General features: G+C 36.9%; 1 protein-coding gene across 2 annotated transcripts in view; it reads left to right on the plus strand.

Annotated features, from left to right (window-relative positions):
* Positions 1–1088: 1088 nt before the first annotated feature.
* The window catches only part of LOC140162686 (THO complex subunit 3-like), a 28146-nt gene continuing 17171 nt past the window's right edge, over positions 1089–12063 (plus strand). For both annotated transcript variants that reach the window (XM_072185956.1, XM_072185957.1), the window contains exon 1: positions 1089–1310. In XM_072185956.1, the coding sequence (XP_072042057.1) occupies positions 1134–1310 (177 nt within the window). In that variant the 5' untranslated portion in view covers positions 1089–1133. The remainder of the gene's footprint in view (positions 1311–12063) is intronic.

The following is a 12063-nucleotide window of genomic DNA, read 5'->3' on the forward strand; positions in this document are numbered from 1 at the left end:
AAACCACCCCCACACACCCCTACCCAAAAGAAACAAACAAAGAAACAGAGACAAACCTGGAACAAACAAACAAACAAACAAACAAAGTTCGTGAAGACGACATGCGGTGAATTTCACTTAGGATAGGAACATATTGTTTTTGGAATAAAAATCTATTTTTGTTTTATTTTTGAATTAATTTTGTGTTGTAATTTTGGAAAATAAGTTTGTGTCGTTTTATTTTTAGAATAATTTTTTGTTGTTTTATTTTGGAATAATATAATTTCGTTTTTTTTAAACTAAATTTCGTGTTGTTTTATTTTGGAATATATAATTTCGTGTCATCATTTTGGAATGATCCCGGGGAATGATATAGACCTAAGGGGTGGTGCAATAATTATGTGTACCCCCGGGGGAGTGAATTATAGGGGGGGCAAAGATTTTTGGCAGGCCAAAAGGGGGGGCAAGCATTTTTGGCAGGTCGAAAGGGGGGTCAAGCGATTTTGGCAGGTCGAAAGGGGGTGCAAGCAATTTTTGGCACAGATATTTTGGGCACCGTTTCTATATTACGCCCTAAAAAGGCGTAGGAAAACGTTACGAACACGTTCAAATATGCAAAATTTCCTGCTCGCTGCGCTCGCATTATATGTTAAGACAATTTAAGGTTTTAAATTCGGGTTCCCCAAAATCTTGCATGTGTAAGGGGGGGCAAAAGATTTTTGGCACATCAAAAGGGGGGCAAAGGTTTTTGGCACGTCGAAAGGGGGGGGCAAAGGTTTTTGGCACGGCCAAAGGGGGCAAGCGATTTTGGCAGACCATTTTGAGAATTCACCCCGGGGTACACATAATTATTGCACCACCCCTAATTTGTTGTTGTTTTATTTTGGATTATAATTTTGTGTCATTTAATTTTGGAAAATAATTTAATGTTGTTTTAATTAAAAAAACATCTTTGTGTTGTTTAATTTTTTGGCACGCTTTTTGGAATGTAATTTTGTGATGCAGCACTCGGGTGCAGCACATCAAAAGGAGGCCCGGAATCGGACTGACTTTAGATATCCGCCCAATAAAAGCGCCCCAAAACGAAGTAATCGATATACGGCTCGGACAATTCAAACTCATGCGGCTTTGCTAACTCAAGTTTTGTTGTCAAAATGGGGGATATTTTGGAAGAAACTCGCAATCATTTTCAACATAACAACCGAACTAAAGAGTATAGTGGTCATTCAGCGAAGGTGCATTCTGTAGCATGGAGTTGTGATGGCAAAATGTTGGCCTCAGGGTCGTTTGATAAGACTGTGTGCCTTTATTCGCTGGATAGAGATCGGCTGGTAAGAAAGGGTGCAGAATTTTGAAGCTTTGCAAGCATGCATGCACGATAACATATTCGATGGTTACATGTACATATGAATTACACACATGCAACAAAATTCTGTGTAGCAGTTTGTGCTGAATAGTAAATTGAAATGAAAATTGAATAAAGCTGATTTTATACTCGATCGCCAAGCGATTGCGATTAAACACTTTTGAAAAGCATGAAAAGAGTCATTCCATATCAAATCACCTAATTTTCAGAAAAGGTTGGCTGGTCACCCTCTCAGATTTTCTTTAAAATCACTTATATCATAGCCCTATGGGTTAAATGAACACATTTCAAACGGTAGGTCTCAACTCCTTGTCGCGTTTCCGAAGTTATGGCTCGTTGAATATTTGATGTTTTTTGACGCAATTTGTCCACTTCCCATTGAAATACACACAAAATTGTCCTAAATACCAACCCAAATTTTATTATGTGGGAAATGAGCCACCATAATCAAACTCACACATATTCAAAATACTTATATGATGTTCTACAATCTCAGAAAATATTGTTCGAACACTTTAAAGGCCTTATTGGAAATAGTCCCCCTTCACGGCTGTTCGTTTCAACGCGAAAGTGGAAACAAAGTTTATCGCGCGTAGTCTTTTTACGCAGTCGTTTAAGAGGTAAAAGATCGCATTGTAAATGTAGGCGCACAGATGCGCTAAGTACACTAACACAAAAGGCTTTTATAAAACACGTTTTTTTACAGTTACAGACAAACTAAAGGTAGTAACTCTAAAAGGAGATTACAAATTCATCATACAATATATTTTCATTCGTTTTAGCTTGAATAATTTTGCGTAAAGGCTACTCAAAATGTGCAAGTACAACATGAAAGATTTTTACTCAAATCTGCACATACCTCCGATTATGCTTAAAACACTCATTTATTTTCAATAAATTGTGAAAGATATAGTTAATTTCAATATTACAGAATACATATATACCGATTGACATAATTTATTCCGTTGAAATTACTTGTGCAAGATTTATGTCATACGAATTACAGCCTTCTCAACTTGTACTAAAAAACGCATGTAAAAACTTCATCGGCGCGCGCGGGCATTCAATTTTCAAATAACAGGCTAAGATGGTCACCCACGGATCACGTGGATGTGGTGGTAATAGGTTTCACAGAAGTTAGAAATTGTAATTAGGCCAGCGCACGAATTAATCAGTGAGAAAAATGGAATAAACGTTATATTTTACCGATGTTTCCTTTAAAATAACGGCAATTAGGCCTAAGTGTGCAAATATCATGATGGGGAAGGGATTTATTACAATAAAAAAGTTGCCTACAAATCCTTGTAGGCTAAAGGAGAACCTATAGGCCCCCCAGGCCTATCTATATAGAATATTACATCTCAAGTTATACTTCTAAAAATCTATATATCAAAAATGCTATGGGATTTTCGCACCCCACCACCCCGACCCGTCACAACGACGAGGAAGTTTTAGGCTCATGCAATGCATGGTATTCCGGTATATAAGCCTATATAATTGCTTAAAAGTTCTGTTTTTTACGGACGTCAAAAAATTTATCGGCCCGCTGTCGCTATTTATAAAAAAAAAATATTGTTTCTCCGTTTAACATACCTAATGCTCTGTAAAAGCAATAAAAAGCCATATTATACCGTATGCATTTAAAAAACCCAAAAAACAATCATTATATACAAGCAGAAACATATTTCTGTAAGCCTATAACGGAGAAACGGCCAAAATGGTAAGATTTAAAAAAAATTGCTGTTGGTAGAGAGATTTTAATTTATCAATCGTAGTGTCAGTGTGTATCAATCATTATTTTCTCATTGAAACTAGTGAGATTTGCTAATCCCCAGTAAATTGAGCTAACCACAAACATAATTTTTTTCTCATCCAAAAAACATCAGAAAATTTACATTCTTTTCATTTTGGCCGTTTCTCATCAAAATGTCCGTTTTCTCATCCCAAACTTCCTGTAGGCTTAGTCATGCATGCAGGCGCTTGAGCAATTTATCCGTCGAGTTATGGGAAGATAATTGGAAGCGAAACGGGAACCCGGAAAAGGAAAAGAGAAGGAAGAAATATATGACAGGAAATGAGAAAAGCAGGAAAAGAGGAGGATAATATAAATATGAAGAATAGAAATTAGACTAGTGTTCCACCTATATAATAATACTCTGAAATCGGCCTATTTTTTTTTTTAATGAGCTCACATCGCTAACCATGCTAACCATTTTCAAAAATTTGAACACCTGCATTAAGCGTCTTGGTTCATCTGGTAATGGCGGGGCAGATGATCCATGATAAAAAAAGACCTTGTTACAGGCGGTTCCGATCAGGGTAACGCCCGATTGTCGGCTACACTTGCCTGTCCTATAAAATTACCCCGACCAGCTATATACGGCGAACCACTTCGTTCACCAGGTCACTTGTATCTGGCGAAGTTTCGTCAGCGTTATCTCCTAGATTTCAGCTGTTAATGCCTAGATATGCCCGACATAAAAAAAAAAAAAAAAAAAAAAAAAAAAAAAGCGTCAGGCCCAAATATTCCGTGTTAAATTTGAAATAAATTCACAAATTTAGCCACTGACATGATGACTGAGGTAAAATTAGGCCTTATAGGGCCTGTTATGGACAATATTCTTTTTGGCGGACAAAATTTGAGAAAACCCAAAATTTACCTTACAAAGGCCTCATATAGGCCTATAGGCTTACAAGATGACCACAAAATCAGGCCATGCTCGCGATATATGAGCCAATACGATGGCTTTGTAGGCTGGTATAACGGCCCACACAATGCAAAGTTTCCGGGGCTAGCATGTTAAACGTATTTTATTCTCACTAGACCCTATAGGCCTACACTGTAAAAACAGTGTTTAGCGATTAAACACTTTTCTAAACACAATTTTGCCACCACTTTGTAAACATGTTTTTTAAAAAAGCTAAACATTATGTGTCAAATGTCTCAACATTGGTCAGTGATAGTGTGTAATTTCTAAACATCTGACATCCATATTCTAAACATAACGTTTCTTAACACTGTTTTTACAGTGTATAGGACCTGAAAGATTAACCATAGGCCTAATATTGAATAGTGATCATCCGGTTTTGAATTTCACTTTTATGTAAGTTTTCCCCTGGCTCTAGATGTTAGGCCCTGCCTGGGACAAAATTGACCAAAATGTGTTACGTATAAAACACATTTTGCCTTTGGGCCTGTTCAAACCAAGATTAACTTTATATGATTGTACCAACCCCAATAAACATGATAAACATCATGATAAAAAGACAAATTTGTGCGCATCATGATGCATGAAGCGCATTTCAGTTTGCAGCTCTGGAGTGAGACCTTTAGGCCTACCATAATATGTTTACCGACCGCAATAGGTTCTTTTTTGTATACATCATAATAATGTGTATATTTTCAGGCATGAGAATTTTCAGTTTTAAAACTGAATTCAGGTTTCTTTAGTCAAACTTTCGGCGCGCAACTTCATTTAATTTCAGCCTGTTTTTTGGTACTTTTTTCCAATTTCACGCGCATTTTCAGTTTTTGTGCAGTCTCGTGCCTGTATTTTACTTTATTCCGTTTTTACATACCGGTACTTCATTACAAAAAAATCATTGAAAACATAATGTAGGCTTATGATAAAAACCTTTCACCCAACCCGCCCGTTGAAGATATTATCGCTGCTTGCGAAATTTGCCCTCCCCGCTCGTTTAGGCCGAGGCCTATACTTTTTGAAAAAGGATGAGAAAATCTAATAGGCTATTTATATGATGCGAATCAACTGTCATTTTGCTCTTTAGGCCTCTCTAGGCCAATAGTAGACTTTGGTTTGCATGAGCACTTGAGGTGCCTGGGTAGGGGTAGAAAAAGGCCTACATATGCCGCCGGTTGTGTTGCATTTTTCACCTCTTACTATTATTTTTATTATGTGGATGCTTGTGGTTGTTCGTATACAAATCCAATGACTTTATTGACCATGTGTCGATAATTCTGATATCCTTAAATTATGAGAATGCATGGGTCATTAATTAGGCCTATTTTAAGCCAACTATGGCTGGTCAATATTTTTGGAGTTTATTTTATGCAATACTTGCACAGGCCTAGATATGTGTACATGTATATGAGTCAACTTACTGAAGGCATCCCCCTTTTTAGAGCTAGTAGGCCTACCATCCTTCCCACCCCGGGTTGAGGTGACTTTTAGCATAGACGTTAATGCTTTTAAGTAGGCCTAATGGTTAAAGGTGGGGGAGGTTATGCTGCATGTCGTCATTCATGAAAATGTAGGCCTATAATTATAATGTAAAAAATGACAAAAAATGTATTCTTTGATATGTTGTATATATTGACAATCTCTAATAATTAACACCATTTTTAACCTTAACACCTGCTTAATTTTTGAGATAATGCTTAATTACTAATTAATTAATACACAGGCGTCTATGTAAATCTCAATTTTCAAATGCGTTTTTCTCAAATCGGACCTCAATTACAAAAATGACTGTAGAATTTTTATTTTATGCAAGAATGTCATCAGATTTGGAGGATATGTTCTCAAAACATTAATGCTTCAAATAAACTATTTAAAATAATTGTATGTATGTTAATTACATTGTAAAGGTCAATGACCTTTTTATGAGTAATTAGCGAGATGGTTATTCTATTATTGAGGAAATGAATATCAAGAAGAGAATTTTACATTAGCATATTGCTAAAAATACTGAAATTCAACTAGGATTTCATTAAAAATGAAAAAATGGAACATATAACCCTTTAAGGTGGTACTACACACCTTGATAAATTTGTGACTATTTTTGCATTTTTCTCAAAAAATAATATCACACTGGTAACAAAAGTCATGTATATAGGGGTATATAAGGAATCCAGTTACTACACTGGAATTTCAGTGACTCAATCCAAGCGGTACGTTATTTATGATAAGAAAAGAGGTACCGCTAGAATGTACCTGACTTCTTAACATATATAATGAATCCCTTGTCTTGAATCACTGAAATTTCAGTGAAGTAATTGGATTCCTTGCCCCTATAATATACATAAAACTTTTGTTACCAGTGTGTAGTTACTTCTTGAGAAAAATGCAAAATTTGTCACAAAATTTATCAGAGGGTGTAGCGCCACCTTAAGTAGTCAGTAATTGTTTTAGTTGTACAAATTCAACATTCAAAGCTGTCAATACATCATACCCTCCCTAGATTTGAAAAAAGTAACCAGTAGTTTTGACATGCTGACATGTGAATTTTCACATATGCCCGATTGCACACTCCCGCATCCACCTGCTCCACATCCGCCTGCTCCTCCACCCCTGGCATTTTTTATTTCAACTGATGTGATTTTTTACTGAATAATTTATAATTATATGCTTCAGTAGACTGAAAGAGTATAATATTAGGCTTAAAATGAGGTATCAACCACTGCTGTAGGATATGGGGTTACGGAAAGCCAATCAAATGTGTATCCCAATTTTCAGAAAAGTGTAATCCCTCCACCCTTTTAGCATACCCAACTTATGACATGCGACCATAAGTAGAAAACAAAAAATTAGAAAACTGGGGAATAATTGTATATTAAATATTATCATCATCCCCATCATCGTTATTATTGTACCGGTATGTAATTGAAATTCCTTTTGTTATTACATTTATTTATTTATTATTATTATTATTATTATTATTATTATTATTATAGCCTTATTGTTATCATTTTTTTTGCCTGAAAGTAGGCCTATCGTCGCCGCGTCTCGCTGCATGGCCGGACGACCATGGGCTGCGACCGCGCGAGCATCATCTGCAGTGCTCGTGACCGGGCATTGACGTGAGCGATGTTTTAGACCCCTATAATATTAAAATCATTATATTTGACTCAAATGTAGGCCTACTATTAATTTTTCATGACAATATTTTCGATGGTAATTCTTTGCGGTAGCATATTTATAGTAGTCTACGTACACCTATAGGATCTATGACCAAAAATGTGTGCTAATTCATGGATGAAAATCACGGATTTTTGACACTTCCTTAAATAAAATCTGATAATCTTGCATTTGATATTTAAATGAATTTTGAAAAAGCATTGGATGTTTTTTTGAATAAACATAACCTATATAGCAGCATTTTACTCAAAAATGTACTTTTTTCATGTTAAATTGTGGTATTTTTACCCCAAAACATTAAAAAATCAAGAAAAATACGTTGTAGGAAATCACAGATAATTACAAAATTATTTTAGATTTTAGCTTTAAATTCATTATTTTCCAATTTGTACATGGATTTGTGAATTATTTTATCGAAAGAATCAGCGGTAAAGACACAAAAACATTTTTATAGTTTCCCAGATGAAATTCCGCCATCTCGGAGAATTTCATTTTTTTTATTTTTAATTGCGCGGCAAAACACCGCTGACTAGTGCGTGCGTAGAAACCTAGTTTCTATGGACGAACAGCCGTGCCTTCTACCCCCGTACAATGTTGGCATACCCAATATGCTCATCATCACATATCTTCTCCCAACATTGATTGGTGGGGAAAGGGGAGGGGATATGCTTAAGATGAACATTGAGAGAACTTGATTATAAATCTTAGTTTCCAGCGACTCATATAGCGTGCGCACTATACTAAGATGAACATGGGGATTACAGTGGGTGTTCGAACACATTGTTTCCGGGATTGTCTACAAAATTGCTTAGCAAAATCATCTGATTTTAGTTTTTGGACAATAACTCTGCAGTTACGCCATCGATTTTAATGCAATTTGGCACACATGTTAGAAACACTAGTTCACCCGTTGCTGTGAGAGTTACTGATAGCGATGCTATTTGACCCCTGATGACCCCTTTTTGACTTTTTGACTTGTTCCCGTCATTCTTTTTACTACTTTTAAGCGCAATTGGGCATACTGACCCCATTTGACCTTCGCCCTCGAGTGACCTTGGTTTGATTTTGTTCATGCTCCCGTGATATTAAAATGTAGCCTCTGGATGACCTTTGACCTCGGATGACCTCGATTATATTTTTACATGTTCCCTTCATATCGAAGATTCCACCCACCAAGTTTGAGCCTGATCGGACAAAAATTGAAATTTGAACCCTCCGTGATGACCTTTGACCTCGGTTGACCGCGATTTTATTTCACGCATATATTCCCCTCGTATCAAGGATTCTATCCACCAAGTTTGAGCCCAATCGGACAAAGTTTGAAATTTGAACCCTCCGTAATGACCTTTGACCTCGGTTGACCTCGATTTTATTTCGGGCATATATTCCTCTTGTATCAAGGATTCCACCCACCTAGTTTGAGCCCGATCGGGCAAAATTTGAAATTTGACCCCTCCGTAATGACCTTTGACCTTGGCTGACCGCGATTTTATTTGGGCATACATTCCCTCATATCAAGGATTCCACCCACCAAGTTTGGACCCGATCGGACAAAGTTTGAAATTTTGACCTTTGACCTTGACCTATGATGACCTTCAAAACCACCCGGTCAACATGCTTTTCCCTATACCTATCCATATCCGAAATATCGGATCGATGGGTCGCAGCGCGGTGAAACGCATAGCCGGACAGACAGACAGACACACGGACACACACACTTCGCTGGTTATTTTAGTATAGTAGACTAGTGCACCTGCAGCTGTGAGAGCCCTGATGCTGTGAGAGCACTGGCATGATAGCATTTCTGTTTGACCCCAGATGACCTTGGTGTAATTTTTTTCATGCCCCCCTCATACAAAGGATTCCACCTATCAAGTTTAAGCCCAATAGGGTAAAGTTTACATTTAGCCCCTACATGACCTTTGACCTTGGTTGACCTCAATTTTATTTTGCGCATATATTCCCCTCGCATCAAGGATTCCACCCACCAATTTTGAGCCCGATAGGACAAAGTTTGAAATCCATGACCTTTGACCTAGGATGACCTCCATATAATGTTTTTCATGCTCCCCTCGTACGAAGGTTTCGACCCACCAAGTTTGAGCCCGATTGGACAAAGTTTGAAATTTGACCCCTCCGTAATGACCTTTGACCTCGGTTGACCTTGATTTTATTTAGCGCATTATATTCCCCTCCTATCAAGGATTCCACCCACCAAATTTGGGCCTGATTGGACAAAGTTTGAAATTTTGACCTTTGACCTTGACCTCCGATGACCCTCAAAACCACATGGCCAACATGCTTTTCCCAATACCTACCTATATCCAAAATTTCAGCACGATGCGTCAAGTGCGTGAAACGCATAGTCGGACAGACAGACAGATAGATACACAGATACACAGATAGACAGATAGAGACCGCTTATTATTTTATTAGTACTAGTGCACCTGCGTTGTGAGAGCCCAGATGCTGTGAGAGCACTGGCATGATAGCGATACTGTTTGACCCCAGATGAGCTTTGAACTCGGATGACCTTGGTGCAATTTTTCATGCTCCCCTCAGTCATCTGAAGGATTCCACCTATCAAGTTTAAGGCCAATAGGGCAAAGTTTAAATTTAGCCCCTACATGACCGCTGACCTTGGTTGACCTCAATTTTGTTTTGCGCATATATTCCCCTCGTATCAAGGATTGCACCCACCAAGTTTGAACCCGATAGGACAAAGTTTGAAATCCATGACCTTTGACCTTTGACCTCGGATGACCTCCATATAATGTTTTTCATGCTCCCCTCATACAAAGGTTTCAACCCACCAAGTTTGAGCCCGATCGGACAAAGTTTGAAATTTGACCCCTCCGTAATGACCTTTGACCTCGGTTGACCTCGATTTTATTTTGCGCATTATATTCCCCTCCTATCAAGGATTCCACCTACCAAGTTTGGGCCCGATCGGACAAAGTTTGAAATTTTGACCTTTGACCTTGACCTCCGATGACCTTCAAAACCACATGGCCAACATGCTTTTCCCGATATCTATCTATATGCGAAATTTCAGCGCGATGCGTCGAAGCACGGCGAAACGCATAGCAGGACAGACAGACAGAGGGAGACCGCTTATTATTTTATTAGTATAGATAGATAATTTGCTATCATCCCACAAAATATGGAGGAAATCAATGAATATTTTGATAGCGTTCTGTTAGTATAGATTTAACATAGCGTTTTGTACACAAATACGGGCCTAAATTATTTATGTGCCATGTTTATTGAGCATATGTACATGTGGTATAATTAATTTAGAGAAGGTGTTAATATTTTATATTCAGCTAAAAACAGACATTACTCGTAAATTTAATGTTATGTATTTAAATGTCACAAATTTACCACTGTGGGATAAATCGGAGGGGGGGGAGAGAGGGAGAGCGAGTGATAGGAAAGGAGAGATACGCACAGGCTATGCACATTTATTGTTTTTAAAAACATTACTTGACCAACATTTAAGAAAATCAGCCTAATGTGTGAAATTGTGTTCATTAAACATTTTACATACACCATGGTTTGGATGGTCAAATGGTGAATCATAACGATTTACACACATAGACAAGCACGCATTTCCAACGATTCACCATATAATAGTAAATCCTATTATTCTTTATGTTTTGTGGTCAACCGTCCATAATGTGTGTTTTCAATGGGGAGATGTGCAATGATTTACCTTTACCATGAATAGGCTTTCACACTTTCAGTGTACACAGTTATACCCACTGAAGAGACAACGCATAAATCATGTTTAATGAAATGTGCCAATTTGAGATTGCATAGGCCTAATAATAAAGGTCATTATCTATAATGCTCATAATGATCGGTGTTTGTTTAACTGAAAAACAACATTTTGAATTGTTTATATTTTCTTTTTTTCGATCAAAAATAATGACAATCATGAAATAACCCTGAACTTGCACACCAATCATTGACCATGTTAGTTAAAATATTATTGATTGATGTGTCTTATACATTGCGCATGTGTCTTTTAATGTGAAATTGGACTTGAACTTGAAACATATTGAACAGCAAGTGACATTTGCACTTTTTATTCTTCCTTCTTTTTTAATGCGTTATTTTCCTTTTACTTAGATTTTTTGTTTTATCTTCTTTTATTTAATTTTGGCATTTTCTTTCCTATTTTGTTTTGGTTTCGTTTCTTTGTTTCTTATATCTTTTATTGTTATTTTTTGTGGGGGGGTCTTTAATGACTTCTTTTTCTTTTTCTTTGCTTGAAATCTTTGAAGTTTACTTTTGTGGGGTCAGGAATTACTAGTTTGGAAGGAGAAGTTTGGCAATGCATTGGACATAGGGTGGTAGATGTCGTTGCATTATTTTGCTATCTACTGCAGATAGCATTGACAAATTTGCATCCCACATCCGTGTGATGTTGACGGTGCCCTTAGTGTTATAGCAAATATAAAAGATGGTCCATGATTGTCCAAAAACATTGTCAACTTTTTAGCTATTCAAATTGCTATGTTTTAAACTGTTTGGGGATATGTATCAGGTATTTTACGTCTTATTCGACTTAAATTATTCAAAATTTGATGAAAATATATGTTTAAAGTGATCGATCCCTGAAATATTTGTGGATGTAATGTAATATTATTTATTGTATGTGTTCCTTATTATATATAAACTAACATGTCCAAGTTTCATTTAAATCGCTCTACTGGATCTGAAGTTATGATCCCAAATGTGAAAAAGCAAACACTGATTTTAGAATTCCTCAGACAATCTCAGAAAATATTGTTCGAACACTTTAAAGGCCTTATTGGAAATAGTCCCCTTCTA

Source organism: Amphiura filiformis, chromosome 10 (assembly GCF_039555335.1).
Source record: "Amphiura filiformis chromosome 10, Afil_fr2py, whole genome shotgun sequence".
Lineage (NCBI taxonomy): Eukaryota > Metazoa > Echinodermata > Ophiuroidea > Amphilepidida > Amphiuridae > Amphiura > Amphiura filiformis.